The sequence below is a fragment of the Anomaloglossus baeobatrachus genome, chromosome 2, assembly GCF_048569485.1.
Source record: "Anomaloglossus baeobatrachus isolate aAnoBae1 chromosome 2, aAnoBae1.hap1, whole genome shotgun sequence".
NCBI lineage: Eukaryota > Metazoa > Chordata > Amphibia > Anura > Aromobatidae > Anomaloglossus > Anomaloglossus baeobatrachus.
The window spans coordinates 592182443-592199518 of record NC_134354.1 but is presented as its reverse complement, the minus strand read 5'-3'; the positions used below and the strand labels follow the sequence as shown (position 1 = coordinate 592199518).

The 17076-nt window shown below is 44.2% G+C and overlaps 1 protein-coding gene across 3 annotated transcripts in view; it reads right to left on the bottom strand.

Annotated features, from left to right (window-relative positions):
- TBC1D4 (TBC1 domain family member 4) overlaps positions 1-17076 on the bottom strand; it is a 193571-nt gene that overhangs the window by 23443 nt on the left and 153052 nt on the right. For all 3 annotated transcript variants that reach the window (XM_075336810.1, XM_075336811.1, XM_075336812.1), the window contains 2 exons: positions 6191-6351; positions 1206-1415 (listed from right to left, as the gene is read on the bottom strand). In XM_075336810.1, the coding sequence (XP_075192925.1) occupies positions 1206-1415; positions 6191-6351 (371 nt within the window). The remainder of the gene's footprint in view (positions 1-1205; positions 1416-6190; positions 6352-17076) is intronic.

Genomic DNA, 17076 nt, shown 5'->3' with positions numbered 1-17076 from the left:
CAGGAGGAGGCCAGCAATTGTCTGCAGTGATATAAAAACCTGAATATTGGAAGTGTATAAGAGTTCTAGGGGAAGCTATGGTAAAATGTAACACTTGGATGATCCACAACAAGTATAATAGCCCTCATCTGTCTGCCCCTGAAATGGTCATTCATGAAGCCAATATTTTTACTACTAGACCTCTCACAGAATTCTTACCCAAATCTCATAGATTTTGAATGTCAGTGCTACCCAGTTCATCAGAATTTTCATATATTTGGTGGTTATTTGAAATACTTAAAGGGGTATTGCCATCTCCAAGATCCTATCCTAATATGTAGTAGGTGTAATAATAAGAATATTACCAAATACCTCAAATTAGAAATGTAGTAGGTCTTCTGATTCACTGTGTCACTTACCTCATATTCAGGGCATTGCAAGACAATAGGTATCAATAGGTATGGTTACAACCACGCATATAGTGACAGTTACTGTAATTAGTTGCTTGTGGTCGTAACTACGGACACCTAGGGTCCTGCAATGCCCTGACATGAAGTAAGCAACATAGTGCACCAGAAAAACTATATTAAATTTCTAACTGGAGGTTTTTGCAATTATTATTATTATTATTACACCTACTACACATTGGGATAGGATGTTAGATAGGAATACCCCTTTAAATAATGATAAAAATTACAAAACATTTAATTTTTTTCTTACCTTCTAAAATAAAAAGAATTAGTTCATACATTCCATGAAAGCAGAAAAGAAAAACAAGCATTTTATTAATGAGCATTATTACCCTTAATTTAGAATATGTATCAGAAACCCAAAGATTTATCTCGGCAGCCTGATACGCAATGTGATTGTTTGCTCTCACGCTTCTCATTACAAGGATGACCAGCACAACTTCATATGTTTCCGCAAACCTGTTGGGCAGGGTAGTGCTCGGAACAATGTAGTATGACAACAATACATATTACCAGAGATCTGTACCGTAAGGAGATAGTATTGTGGAATCACACAATGTCCAGCACTATACAACCAAAACGAGCTCTCACAATAACTGTATGACCAGAGAAATATTACAACGGCATATTGTTCTAATGAGGAACTTGTGATCACTCTGAGTATCTACTGTATGAGACACGAATGCTGTAGAGCAATATATATGGTAAAGCATCACACTTTTAGTAGTTTCACTTTACATCACATTTAGATCTAACCTTCAAGTTTCAGGTTTTCCTTTTCCATTCTCAGTAATAAAATCTGTTGATGTATGGCTTTCCTCCATAACCTCTGGAGATCTTCAGCCGTCCGCCTTCCATCCGTACTGTCAGAAGCATTGTCGTCCTTGAGAAGGAATGATAGAGGGTCCTCTTCCATGGTTGGAGAAAGAGGAGACAATGGCAGCAAATCATTCCCATCTATATAATCTGAAATAATGGAGACAAAGAATATCTGGAATATTTTCCACCACATCAAACCTTACGAATCAAAGGTCGTAACATTTTCCAGCTGACTGGTGTCGCGTCCTTATGAAGAAAACCTACATTCTCTCATTGCCCAGACTTCCTGTTTTCTATATAAACATACTTGTACTTCTTGTTTCAGTGACAACTTTAGATCTTTTCAGCTTTTGGGTGTAATTTACACTGCAAATATCATGTAGACTCCAAGAGCATTACACAGTTCTATATGGCCATTCCTCCTCGCTCATCACTAGGCACATTATTTTTGTTTTTTAGAGATGTTAAGACTGCATGTCTGAAAGAAACTAAATTTCATTTAAATATTAAAATGACTTTTCCCTCTTTTTTTCGTTATATACATGGGACCTAATTTTAAATTACATTTTTAGGCTATGTGTGCACGTTGCGTTCTATTCCGCAGCGTGTAAGTCACTGCATGTGCGTCTCAGAACACAGCCGAAAAGCTGCGTTCTGAGACGCATTGTTACTACAGAATTCCTGCTGAATTCATGCGTTCTGGATGCTTGCTCTGCCATAGACAGAGTGGGAAAAGCATCCAGAGTGCACATTTTTGACAGTGCTGTCCCACTCGGCTCTGCAGCATCCCCATAGACTTGCAGCAGAGCCGAGTGGGACCGCACTGTCAAAAAGAGCATGGCTGGCTGCGAGACAGAGCCGCGCGATCAGAATGAACTCGGATGAACTTTACCCGACTTCATTGTGATCACGCGGCTCTGTGCGTGTGCTGCGGCTTGATTTGCGATCACAGGTGAAGGACTCACCGGTGACCGCAAATCCCCTGAGTGACTGAAGTGAGCCGCGCGATCAGCGGTGCCGTCACTCAGGTTACCTGAGTGACGTCTCGGCTGACAGTGCGACTCACTTCAGTTTCTGCGTGGAGTTGACAGGAGCGGTGGTGTTCTACAGCCGCTCCTGTCAGCTTCATGTAGCAGAGCTGGATGCTTCGTGGGACCTCGTGAGGATTACGCCGGACCTGGAGGGGTGTTTGGGGATTTTAATAAAGTGGTGAAAGAGGGTGTTTTTTGTCTTTTATTTCAAATAAAACATTTTTTTGGGTGTATGTGTTAATTTACTTTCACTTACAGGTTAATCACTGGGGGTGTCTCATAGACGCCTGCAATGATTAATGTAGGACTTAGTGGCAGCTATGGGCTGCCATTAACTCCTTATTACCCCGATTTGCCAAAGCACCAGGGCAAATCGGGAAGAGCCGGGTACAGCCCCAGAACTGTCGCATATAATGTATGCGGCAATTCTGGGCGGCTGCTGACTGATATTGTTAGGGTGGGGGGCTCCCCATAACGTGGAGCTCCCCATCCTGAGAATACCAGCCTTCAGCCGTATGGCTTTATCTGGCTGGCATTAAAATTGGGGGGGACCGCACGCTGTTTTTTTTAAATTATTTATTTATTTATTTAACTGCACTACATAGACCCGCCCACCGGCGGCTGTGATTCGTTGCAGTGAGACAGCTGTCACTCAGCATGGGGGCACGTCTGAATGCAACCAATCATAGGCGCCGCTGGGCAGGGGAAGCAGTGAATACGAGATGGAATAATGAGTGACCGATATTTTCAAAAGCTGGAGAAGCCGCCGCAGTGTGACAGCCGTGCAGCGCCGCGCCGGTGATCGGTCAGTGATCGTGAGTATGAGAGAGGGAGAGGGATAGATCGACAGAGAGAGAGAGACAGACCGATAGGAAGACAGAGAGACCGACAGACAGATAGAGAAAGAGACCAACATTGACAGACAGAGAGAGAGTGGATGGAAAATGCAACCAAAACGCACAAAAGAAGTGACATGTTGCTTTTTAGAATGCAGCGCCTTGGCAGCAGCCGAAACGCTGCGTTCTAAAACGCAACTTGCGGATAGAATTTGCACACTCTTCATAGATTGTGCTGGGGACGCAGCACGCATGCTTTTACGCTGCGGTGCAGAACGCAGCGTAAAAGCATGATAACACGCAACATGCGCACATAGCCTTATCTTAATTTTTTCCTTAAAGAAAAATTCAACATTTAAAGACATTTTTATTATTACTGATTTCCCCTGTAACTGGCACTGTTGTATTATTATGAACATAAATCACTCACACACAGGGGTAAAAGAATAGGGGAAGGTGAGGCCACACCTAACTGGTCTCTGTGCAGACTAAGAGGTACTTTGCACACTACGACATCGCAGGTGCGATGTCGGTGGGGTCAAATCTAAAGTGACGCACATCCGGCATCGCTGTCGACATCGGAGTATGTGAAACCTTTTTACTACGATTAACAAGCGCAAAAGCGTCGAAATCGTATGATCGGTGTAGGGTCGGTCATTTCCATAATTTCGGAAGGACCAATGTTACGATGTTGTTCCTCGTTCCTGCGGCAGCACACATCGCTGTGTGTGAAGCCGCAGGAGTGAGGAACATCGCCTTAGGCTAAGTTCACATTTCCGTTGATTTGTATCAGTCACATGCGTCGCTTGACGCATGTGACTGATGCGCTGTTCAACGCTGTACAACGGATGACAAAGAACAGAATTCTTTGTCGGATTCCGTTGTGTGCGGGGGGCGGAGTTCGGGGGCAGAGCCGAGCGGGGGGCGGAGTTCGGGGGCAGAGCCGAGCGGGGGGCGGGGCCAGGCGCTGAGGATGTCAGTGGAAGTGCTGCGGTCTGCATGGCTGGGGACAGGTGAGTGTATCTGTGAGTGTGTGTATGTGCATGTATGTATGTATGTATGTATGTATGTATGTATGTGTGTGCACATGCAAAGTGCGGGAGGGGGCGGAGCCGAGCGGGGGGCGGGGCCAGGCGCTGAGGATGTCAGTAGAAGTGCTGCGGTCTGCATGGCTGGGGACAGGTGAGTGTATGTGTGAGTGAGTGTGTGTATGTGCATGTATGTATGTATGTATGTGTGTGTGTGCACATGCAAAGTGCGGGAGGGGGCGGAGCCGAGCAGGGGGCGGGGCCAGACGAGGGTGTCAGTGCTTGTCTGCATGGCTGGGGACAGGTGTGTGTGTGTGTGTGTGTGTACATACATGTGCGGAGTGCGGGAGGGGGCGGGGCCGAGCGGGGAAGTGTCGGCCTCCCTGCACACGTAACCAGCCTAAATATCGGGTAACAGCAAAGCACCCGATGTTTACCTTGGTTACCCGATATTTACCTTGGTTACGGGCCTACACCGCTTAGCGCTGGCTCCTTGCACCGTAACCAGGGTAAATATCGGGTAACCAACCAAAGCTGGTGACGTGTGCAGGGAGCCAGAGAGCATGCGCAGCGAAATCCGACGGATCTCGCTGCTCAAAAAACGTTACATGCTGCGTTCCTCCCGCCCGGCGGTCAGTCGTTCCACGACTGATCAGTCGGGCGGAGGGTGCAACGCAGCATCATCAGTCACAATCCGCTGCTCATACAAGTCTATGGGAGCAGCGGAATCCGCTAAACGGATTCCGCTGTTTACAAGAGCAGCGGATTGTGACTGATAGATTTTAGCGGAAATGTGAACTTAGCCTTACCTGCGTCCCAGCTGCAATGAGGAGGGAAGGAGGTTGGCGGGATGTTTACGTCCCGCTCATCTAAGCCCCCCTGCTTCTATTGGCTGCCTGCCGTGTGACATCGCTGTGACGCCGCACGACTTGCCCCCTTAGGAAGGAGGCGGTTTGCCGGCCAGAGCGACGTCGCAGGGCAGGTAAGTGCATGTGAAGCTGCCGTAGCGATAATGTTCGCTACGGCAGCTATCACTAGATATCACAGCTGCGACGGGGGACTATCACGCTCGGCATCGCTACCATCGGCTTGCGATGTCGTAGTGTGCAAAGTACCCCTAAAAGACCCTAGCCACACAACTAACAGCACCAGCTTGGACTTGACTTCCTGAAAGGTCGACAAGTGGGAGTGAGGGGAGGGGGAGACCAGCCACCACACACTGCCTACAAGGGAACAGGAAGGTGTGCAATGACAAACAGAAATCCAGTGTACAATAAACTGAAACAAGTTCAAATAAGGTGAAGGAAGGAAAACAGACCGACTCATAGAAGACACTCAACTGGTGTTTATGTCAAACCTAAAGCCTTGAGCTGAAGTGCTGGAACTCCCAGAAACAAGTCCACACAGAGATATAGCTAGTAACATAAGGAACTGTAGTGAAAGGTAAACATATGTAACCCAAACTAGAATGACGAAACAATAACGGGAAAATAAGAAACACCTGGAGAGGAGCAAGCCAAAAAAGGAAAACAAAGACCATAAGAACCATCAGCATTTGGACAGGGAAGAAAAGGCAATAACCCAGCGGACACATGAACCCACCACGAAACCAGAGGTCACCGGATTGAATCCCCAAACCGAGCCATGACACATACTGTATTAGCCACAATTACAGGGCAAATTAAGTCTCCTGTCTCCAATGCAGGGCTTATCTGTGTTTATTAAAAGCCAGCAGCTCCTGCAACCCTGTGATCACAGAATTGCTAGGACAGGAAAAGGGATTGCTGTCAGAGCTTTGTAAACTGTATACACAGCGCTCATTCAGGGACCAATATACAGCGATCAGAAAGGCAGAGATGGTAATAAACTAACTCTTTGAATGAGAAGGTATGTCCAAACTTTTGGTCTGTACATTTTGGTATTTTAGCAGTTCATGACATGTGATTGCATAACAAACCAATGGTACCAAACACTAGTAATTGTAAGTACATAAACTACCTATTCCACACAGAAATTACCGCACATACCTATATGCTGCATATCTGAGGGGGAACTGTTCATTGGTGAAGCTACTCTCAGGAAAATCCGCTGACGCCACGAAATTCGGCGTGGTATGACTGGAGTACCAGAAGCATTTAAGGAGTCATTACTGCATGTAGAGAATGTCCTCCGTCTTCCTTCACATTCACTGCAATAAAATCCCAATTTTAATAGTTTTCAAAAATAATATACCGTATATAACAGGAAACCTTGGTGTTGATTGTAACATCCCCTCAATTACGTATTCATAAAATTAAAATAAATTACATTTGTTCTTGCAGACAGCAGTTTTCAAGCATATTGACCAGATACTATTTTTATACTAAAAGTCGTCCGCAACGTCCACAGGTTTCTTTATAATATTTTCTTTTTGTGTATTTGGTAATAGTTATTTTATGAGAATAACTTTTATTTGAATGAAAGTCAAAGGTCTGGCTTCTATAAACCCCCCCCCAGTGAATTGAAACACAGGTCTGCCAGTGCGGGGCTCTTTTATTGTGACAGAAGTGGTCCCAAGAAGGGCATAAAACAACTTCTTAATAAAAATACAGATCAAGACAGCATTCTAATCATTTCTGTGGGACACAAACTGATGCCTGAGTGAAGAATTCATTGGATCTGACAATTTTTTTTTAAGATCTGTCAACATCTGGTTTTCATTAAATACTTTAATACTTTATTCTGCGCTATATAGGCAAAAAAATGTTGGCGTGCTTCTTTAAGAATAATGTAGACATTTTTGTGTATTCCTTCTGTATACCCGATTGAGTTAATGTACCATAGCTAGTTTGTCTGTCATCTTGATTCTTTCTTCCAATCTGATGTGGGTGCCTTAACACAGACTACAATTTCTAAAATGCAAGGGTCCCATCGTATTACTTTTGCCACTATCTAATGGTTTCCAGTGATTGATCAATGACAGTGCTGCCTCCTGATGTATATGGCAGAGTCTGAGGGAATCCTATGTGCTGTATATGCCATAGTCTAAGTATATTCTATGTGATGTTTATGGCAGAGTTTGAGTATATCCTTTGTGATGTATATGACAGTCTGAGTATATCCTATATGATGTATACAGCAGTCTCAATGTATGCTATGTGATCTATACAGCACAGTCTCAGTGTATCCTATGTGATGTATACAGCAAAGTCTTAGTGCATCCTTTGTGATAAATACAGCAGAGACTTAGTGTATCCTATGTGATGTACACTGTGTACACTGCAAAGTCTCAGTGTATCCTATGTGATGTACACTGTGTACACTGCAAAGTCTCAGTGTATCCTATGTGATGTACACTGTGTACACTGCAAAGTCTCAGTGCATCCTATGTGATGTACACTGTGTACACTGCAAAGTCCTATGTGATGTACACTGTGTACACTGCAAAGTCTCAGTGTATCCTATGTGATGTACACTGTGTACACTGCAAAGTCTCAGTGTATCCTATGTGATGTACACTGTGTACACTGCAAAGTCTCAGTGTATCCTATGTGATGTACACTGTGTACACTGCAAAGTCTCAGTGTATCCTATGTGATGTACACTGTGTACACTGCAAAGTCTCAGTGCATCCTATGTGATGTACACTGTGTACACTGCAAAGTCCTATGTGATGTACACTGTGTAGACAGCAAAGTCTCAGTGTATCCTATGTGATTTACACTGTGTACACTGCAAAGTCTCAGTGTATCCTATGTGATGTACACTGTGTACACTGCAAAGTCTCAGTGTATCCTATGTGATGTACACTGTGTACACTGCAAAGTCTCAGTGCATCCTATGTGATGTACACTGTGTACACTGCAAAGTCTCAGTGTATCCTATGTGATGTACACTGTGTACACTGCAAAGTCTCAGTGTATCCTATGTGATGTACACTGTGTACACTGCAAAGTCTCAGTGCATCCTATGTGATGTACACTGTGTACACTGCAAAGTCTCAGTGTATCCTATGTGATGTACACTGTGTACACTGCAAAGTCTCAGTGTATCCTATGTGATTTATACAGCAAAGTATCACTGTATTCTATGTGGGACAGGATATCCTATGTTATGTATAGAGCAGAGTCTCAGTGTATCTTATGTGATGTATACAGCAATAGTCGGGTTCCCTACGTGGCACTGGGTATCCTATGTGATATACAGACCAGAGTCTTAGTGTATCCTATGCGATATTTACAGCAGTGTAAGTGTATCATATTTGATTTATATAACAATCTTAGTGTATTCCGTGTGAGGTATACAGCAACGTTTCAGTATACCACATGTAGGACAGGGTAAACTATGTGGTATATACAGCATAGGAGGCACTGAGACTGCTGTATACACCATATAGGACACACTATGTGATTTCTATACAGCAGAATATCAGGGTATCCTATGTGATGTATACAGCAGTCTCTGTGTATCCCATGTGATCTGCTCTCAACAGCATCACCATAGATAACACTGTATCTCTGCTAACAAACACTCTAATGAAGATTTTGCCCAACAAACCCTGAAAATCCCCAAAAAAAGGCATATTATCTGAAGTCAGATAGCAGCAGAGCGTCAAGAAACGCCGACTCATCACAAAAGGAATTTCTTACAGCTGATCCAACCAGATTGCAAGACAGATGGGAATCAATTTTCATTACTTATTCAATCTGTAACCCCCAAATCCAATTACAGTTAAATAAGCAAAAATGGATCAGTCGTCATCAGTCAGTGTGAGCTGTGATCAGTATTTCTTTTTAATGACTGGAAAAATGGGTAAAAAACAAATAAAATAAAATATAGCATACATCAGAGCCCCTCATAGAGGTGACATTACTATAGTCACAACCATCTTTCATGTCACCATAATCTTTATGTTTAGAGACTGACAATCAAGAAATATAATAAAAAAAGCTAGAAATCCAAAAACGATGGGCCCCATACACTACGACTAGTGCAGACAACAATGTGGAGCCGTTGACAACAGAAACTAGACTCAAGATTTTATTCTGTAACTAGGACTGACAATTTAATTCGTTTATATGGGTAACTGAAGACACTTTTTGTTTCACCAGTTTTTTAACCATGAAGTTCATTGCTGCAAGAAAACTAATTTATAATATTGGGACTATAATTCACACCCAGGACTGCGCCCGCCCTGTCCTCCTGCAGGGATCCCTGGTGATTAAGCTGGAAATGTCCTGCAGTCAGTACATGTGGCTGACCGCACGGACACGTCCTCTATATTACTCACACAAGGGGTATTGTCACATATGGCAGATGCTCTGTGGGGTTTTGGGATCTGTGGGAAGAAAGTACTTTGCATTTTGCAATTCTAGTGAAAGCCAAAGCAAATCTACAACAAAATCCACAGATTTGTTTCATTCCGTTATGAACAGCACACATAATAATCTACTTGTACCTTATTATAATAGTGTATTATACTTTTCCTTTTGTGTCAGCTCAAAATGTCATAAAATAACATTAAAAGTATATAGGAAACCTAAAAATCAAAAAGGCTAATGAACATATGAATACTGTCTAATTCTTGTAAATGTAGACTGCAAGATCCTAACATCGGCCAGATCGATAACGCCTCTTTCACACGTCAGTTTTTTCCATCAGTCGTAATCCGTTGCATTTTTAAAAAAATGGATCCAGCGCTGGATCCGTTTTTTTCTCATTGACTTGTATTAGCGACGGATGGCCTCACGTTACATCCGTCATATGATGGATCAGTCGAAAAATGTTTGTCTGTCGGACGGAGACGACGTCCACAGGAACATTTTTTGTTTGCGTTGAAAAAACAGACAGCGACAGATCCGGCGTTTGTTTTAATGGAAGCCTATGGGCGCAGGATCTGTCTTTTTTAACCGGCCATGCTCAGAGGTGTAAATTCCCTTCTGGTCAAAAAAAGTCTCTCTCTTCCGGGATGGGGTTTTATAGGTTTTCAATGCCAAATAACTTTTGCCATGAAAAAAGTGCTACGACGGATCCGTTTTTTTGCAGGGATCCATCGCATTACTTTTACCACAATCAGCAATGGATCCGTCGCATCAGTCACAAAATGGATTGTGACTGATGGGAAAAAAACTGATGTGTGAAAGAATATATAAGGTGAAGGGTAATTTAAAGTGAAAAATATATCTAGAAACCCTTAAAACATCATTTTATTATAAAATTTAAAAACATCCAAAATGAACACTATAGAACCTAAAGTGCACAGGTGGAGAAGGGAGGAGGGTAAAGGATAAAGTAACCCCTAAATATAAACCTCCCTCCTGTCCACTACCTCACGCGGGGGTTGGCACCCTAAAAGCACGATATGGCGCCCCCACTCACCGCCGGCTATCCTTAGCCTGCCCTAGTTATCCCTAGCGGCAGGTATGAAAGGTGCTCAAAAACTCATAAAGTGCATAAGTGCGGATAGCTAATGAGGTATAAAAAGAGGATCATGTAAATCAATTGGCCTTAGAGGTTAGGCGAGGATGCGCCAGAAAACGTGGAGGGGACCTTAATAGCTGTCTCCTAACCACTCCCTACCTCAAGCGGGGGTCGGCACCCTGAATACACGATAACATATGGCGCCCCCACACCACGAAGGCTGCCCCTAAACAGTCCCTTATTGCATCCTATCAGACAATATGCATACAAATATAAAGTGCCTGTGCTGTGGGCCTAAAGTGCATAGTGATAAATAACGATAAGGAGGCACTTATACTAGGATGCAATAATAATTTTACAGCAGCATTTTAAACCATAAAGTGCATGTGCTTATTCAAAGATGCAGGGGACTAAGAAAGGGGTGTACTCATCACTGATACATGATCCAATTGTCGCCTTTGGTTGCCTCAACGCGTTTCTCCCTCCAGGGTCATCAGGAGGCCTGATATTCAACGTGACAGACAGATGTAAAGATGAGCAGATGAGAAAAGGGGCCTGATGCCAGCAGCTCCCTTTTAAACTGAACCAGGTACCTCTGGGCCCACCCCCTCCCAGCCCCACCCCCCCATCCAATCACCCCCCATAGATATAGATAATATACCCAAATGTCCATGATTCATCCATCAGCATGTTTATCAGCATTTGGTGCCACAAATGCGTTACTCACACGCCTCGTGGTGACCAATGTAATCCTCCCTCCGGCCAATTCAGGCATGTGGAGGCCGTTTGCGTTCCAGGGTGAACCGCATCACATGACCGGGACCGCATCACATGACCGGAAGTGACGCTACGATATCCAGCATCAAACCGGAAGTGATGCGGTAACATCCGCGATCATGTGACCGGTGCTTGCCTTCCAGTCTGGAACGCACCACCATGTTAATAACTGGTGCAATAGGGGCTGAGAACCCCCCTTCCTCTCCTCCAAACCACTGCAGAGTTTATAAACCAGGGCATCAGTCATCCCTCATCCATATAGACGACCATACACGGACAATAGATAAACAAAGCATACAAATGTATACATAGATAGTTTCTGTCCCTTCATCAATTATTCCAATATTTCATTATGGTTTAATTATTTACTGATTAAGGTCTCAAAAAATGAGGCACTAATATTCTTGTGTTGGAGAAGATGTCATTTAGTCATGTGGACAAATAAAACAAAAAATACCCTTAATGTAACACAAGGGAAAAATATTGGTCGGGAGTAGGAAAAACAGGGTGGAGGGGGGGGGGGAGGGGGGGATGGGGAAGGGGAGGGCTCGCCGTACCAGGCATCACATATATATATCAAAAATGCACAAAAATGTCATTTAATGCAAAGTATTTACCTCCCAGTTGCGGGATACAGACCAGTATGACCATCATAAACCAACAAAGTAGCACTCCTGGGCTTAAAGGAAAGAAACATACGATAATTGCTCATTAAGCCCCCCAGGGTGTACCGACTCCATCCTGAAGATCCACTCACACTCCTTTCTCAGGAGGATCCTGTCATGATCACCCCCCCTAGGGTTCTTTTTTACCACCTCTAGTACACGGAAGGATAACTGATGGATATCCCCTCCATGATGTCCATTCATGTGTCTCCCTAGCGGCGTGTCCCGCTGGTTGCGGACATCACCCAGGTGTTCCCCAACTCTCCTACGTAGTTCCCTCTTAGTCTTCCCTACGTAGTCTAGGGGGCATGAACAGGTGGCCACATATATCACCCCTGTGGTCTTGCAGTTACAGAAACTCCTCAGAAAAAATTCTTTGCCATTTTTGGCACTGATCACAGACTTTGAGGGTTTCATGGAGCCACAGTATATACAGTCACCGCATCTGAAAAAACCACAGAGACCTCTATTGAGCCAAGTGCCCACAGGTTGTGGTCTTGTATACCAACTGTGAACCAATCTGTCCCTGATCGATCTACCTCTCCTATATGTAACACTCGGTTTCTGGGATATCATCCCCCTCAAATCTGGATCCAGCGTGAGTACATCCCAGTGTTTTCTCAGGACTCCTAGCACCCGCTCATTCTGGCAATCAAAGGTGCCAATTAATCTGGTGATATCCTCATTGCATTTATCCCTATTGCCACATCTATGCAGGAGTGCTGCCCTGTCCTGTTTCTCTGCAAAATCACGGGCTGTATGTAGAATCTTGACAGGGTAGCCTCTATCCAGGAAGCGTCGGGTCATGTCCCTAGCCTGTGTCCTAAAGTTCGTCATGGTGGAGCAATTTCTCCTCAGGCGCAAATATTGGCCCTTCGGGATACCCATCTTTAAGGGAGTCGGGTGGTGGCTATCCCATCGAAGTAGATTATTTGTCGCAGTAGGTTTGCGATAAGTTCGAGTGGAAAGACCACCATCCCGCTCCTTCAGTATAGTAACGTCCAGAAATGGCAATTCATTAGCATTAATCTCAAATGTGAAATGGAGCCCCAAATCATTGACGTTAAGCTGTTCTACAAATTTTTCAAACAGAGCACTCGTCCCTGACCACAAAACAAAAACGTCGTCAATAAATCTAGTCCATAAAATAATATGTGTCTGCCACCAATGGTCCTCATCAGTAAATACGACGGTTTCTTCCCACCAGCCCAGGAAGAGGTTAGCATACGAGGGAGCACAAGGGCTCCCCATAGCTGTCCCCCTGAGCTGGTGGAAGTACTTACCGTCGAACTTAAAGACATTATGATACAGCAAAAATTTAAGGAGACTCAGAAGGAACCGAGTATGACTGGAGCATTCAATATTTCTGGTGTTTAGATAATACTCAACAGCTCTAAGCCCCAAGTCATGTGGTATATTACTATACAGTGCCTCCACATCAATGGAGGCCAAGAATACCTCCTCCCCTACAACAATGCCATCAATTTTGCCCAACAGGTCTGCAGTATCCCTTGTGTAGGAAGGGAGTGAGATGACAAATGGACGGAGAATCTCGTCAATATAGATACCACTGTTTTGTATATATGAATCGACTCCAGATATTATAGGACGCCCCTTAAGTACATCAAGACCCTTATGAACCTTGGGTAAGGCATAGAAAGTAGGTAGCATCGGGGAAACAGGCTTCAAGAAATCAAATTCACTGTTTGATAGTAAATCACCTTCCCTGGCCTCCTCAAGGATCGCTACAAGGGCTGACTCAAAATCATTCATGGGGTTAGAGGGGAGAACCGCATAGATGTTTCTATCCCCCAAAATGCGCTGACACATCCCCAGATATTTTTCATGGTCCATAATTACAAGGTTTCCACCTTTATCAGATGGTTTCAGTACGAGGTTATCATTTTTTTTTTTTTTTTTTTTTTTTTTTCTTTCTTTTTTCTCCAGTTCCTCAAGGAACTGGAGAAAAATGATAACCTCGTACTGAAACCATCTGATAAAGGTGGAAACCTTGTAATTATGGACCATGAAAAATATCTGGGGATGTGTCAGCGCATTTTGGGGGATAGAAACATCTATGCGGTTCTCCCCTCTAACCCCATGAATGATTTTGAGTCAGCCCTTGTAGCGATCCTTGAGGAGGCCAGGGAAGGTGATTTACTATCAAACAGTGAATTTGATTTCTTGAAGCCTGTTTCCCCGATGCTACCTACTTTCTATGCCTTACCCAAGGTTCATAAGGGTCTTGATGTACTTAAGGGGCGTCCTATAATATCTGGAGTCGATTCATATATACAAAACAGTGGTATCTATATTGACGAGATTCTCCGTCCATTTGTCATCTCACTCCCTTCCTACACAAGGGATACTGCAGACCTGTTGGGCAAAATTGATGGCATTGTTGTAGGGGAGGAGGTATTCTTGGCCTCCATTGATGTGGAGGCACTGTATAGTAATATACCACATGACTTGGGGCTTAGAGCTGTTGAGTATTATCTAAACACCAGAAATATTGAATGCTCCAGTCATACTCGGTTCCTTCTGAGTCTCCTTAAATTTTTGCTGTATCATAATGTCTTTAAGTTCGACGGTAAGTACTTCCACCAGCTCAGGGGGACAGCTATGGGGAGCCCTTGTGCTCCCTCGTATGCTAACCTCTTCCTGGGCTGGTGGGAAGAAACCGTCGTATTTACTGATGAGGACCATTGGTGGCAGACACATATTATTTTATGGACTAGATTTATTGACAACGTTTTTGTTTTGTGGTCAGGGACGAGTGCTCTGTTTGAAAAATTTGTAGAACAGCTTAACGTCAATGATTTGGGGCTCCATTTCACATTTGAGATTAATGCTAATGAATTGCCATTTCTGGACGTTACTATACTGAAGGAGCGGGATGGTGGTCTTTCCACTCGAACTTATCGCAAACCTACTGCGACAAATAATCTACTTCGATGGGATAGCCACCACCCGACTCCCTTAAAGATGGGTATCCCGAAGGGCCAATATTTGCGCCTGAGGAGAAATTGCTCCACCATGACGAACTTTAGGACACAGGCTAGGGACATGACCCGACGCTTCCTGGATAGAGGCTACCCTGTCAAGATTCTACATACAGCCCGTGATTTTGCAGAGAAACAGGACAGGGCAGCACTCCTGCATAGATGTGGCAATAGGGATAAATGCAATGAGGATATCACCAGATTAATTGGCACCTTTGATTGCCAGAATGAGCGGGTGCTAGGAGTCCTGAGAAAACACTGGGATGTACTCACGCTGGATCCAGATTTGAGGGGGATGATATCCCAGAAACCGAGTGTTACATATAGGAGAGGTAGATCGATCAGGGACAGATTGGTTCACAGTTGGTATACAAGACCACAACCTGTGGGCACTTGGCTCAATAGAGGTCTCTGTGGTTTTTTCAGATGCGGTGACTGTATATACTGTGGCTCCATGAAACCCTCAAAGTCTGTGATCAGTGCCAAAAATGGCAAAGAATTTTTTCTGAGGAGTTTCTGTAACTGCAAGACCACAGGGGTGATATATGTGGCCACCTGTTCATGCCCCCTAGACTACGTAGGGAAGACTAAGAGGGAACTACGTAGGAGAGTTGGGGAACACCTGGGTGATGTCCGCAACCAGCGGGACACGCCGCTAGGGAGACACATGAATGGACATCATGGAGGGGATATCCATCAGTTATCCTTCCGTGTACTAGAGGTGGTAAAAAAGAACCCTAGGGGGGGTGATCATGACAGGATCCTCCTGAGAAAGGAGTGTGAGTGGATCTTCAGGATGGAGTCGGTACACCCTGGGGGGCTTAATGAGCAATTATCGTATGTTTCTTTCCTTTAAGCCCAGGAGTGCTACTTTGTTGGTTTATGATGGTCATACTGGTCTGTATCCCGCAACTGGGAGGTAAATACTTTGCATTAAATGACATTTTTGTGCATTTTTGATATATATATGTGATGCCTGGTACGGCGAGCCCTCCCCTTCCCCATCCCCCCTCCCCCCCCCCCTCCACCCTGTTTTTCCTACTCCCGACCAATATTTTTCCCTTGTGTTACATTAAGGGTATTTTTTGTTTTATTTGTCCACATGACTAAATGACATCTTCTCCAACACAAGAATATTAGTGCCTCATTTTTTGAGACCTTAATCAGTAAATAATTAAACCATAATGAAATATTGGAATAATTGATGAAGGGACAGAAACTATCTATGTATACATTTGTATGCTTTGTTTATCTATTGTCCGTGTATGGTCGTCTATATGGATGAGGGATGACTGATGCCCTGGTTTATAAACTCTGCAGTGGTTTGGAGGAGAGGAAGGGGGGTTCTCAGCCCCTATTGCACCAGTTATTAACATGGTGGTGCGTTCCAGACTGGAAGGCAAGCACCGGTCACATGATCGCGGATGTTACCGCATCACTTCCGGTTTGATGCTGGATATCGTAGCGTCACTTCCGGTCATGTGATGCGGTCCCGGTCATGTGATGCGGTTCACCCTGGAACGCAAACGGCCTCCACATGCCTGAATTGGCCGGAGGGAGGATTACATTGGTCACCACGAGGCGTGTGAGTAACGCATTTGTGGCACCAAATGCTGATAAACATGCTGATGGATGAATCATGGACATTTGGGTATATTATCTATATCTATGGGGGGTGATTGGATGGGGGGGTGGGGCTGGGAGGGGGTGGGCCCAGAGGTACCTGGTTCAGTTTAAAAGGGAGCTGCTGGCATCAGGCCCCTTTTCTCATCTGCTCATCTTTACATCTGTCTGTCACGTTGAATATCAGGCCTCCTGATGACCCTGGAGGGAGAAACGCGTTGAGGCAACCAAAGGCGACAATTGGATCATGTATCAGTGATGAGTACACCCCTTTCTTAGTCCCCTGCATCTTTGAATAAGCACATGCACTTTATGGTTTAAAATGCTGCTGTAAAATTATTATTGCATCCTAGTATAAGTGCCTCCTTATCGTTATTTATCACTATGCACTTTAGGCCCACAGCACAGGCACTTTATATTTGTATGCATATTGTCTGATAGGATGCA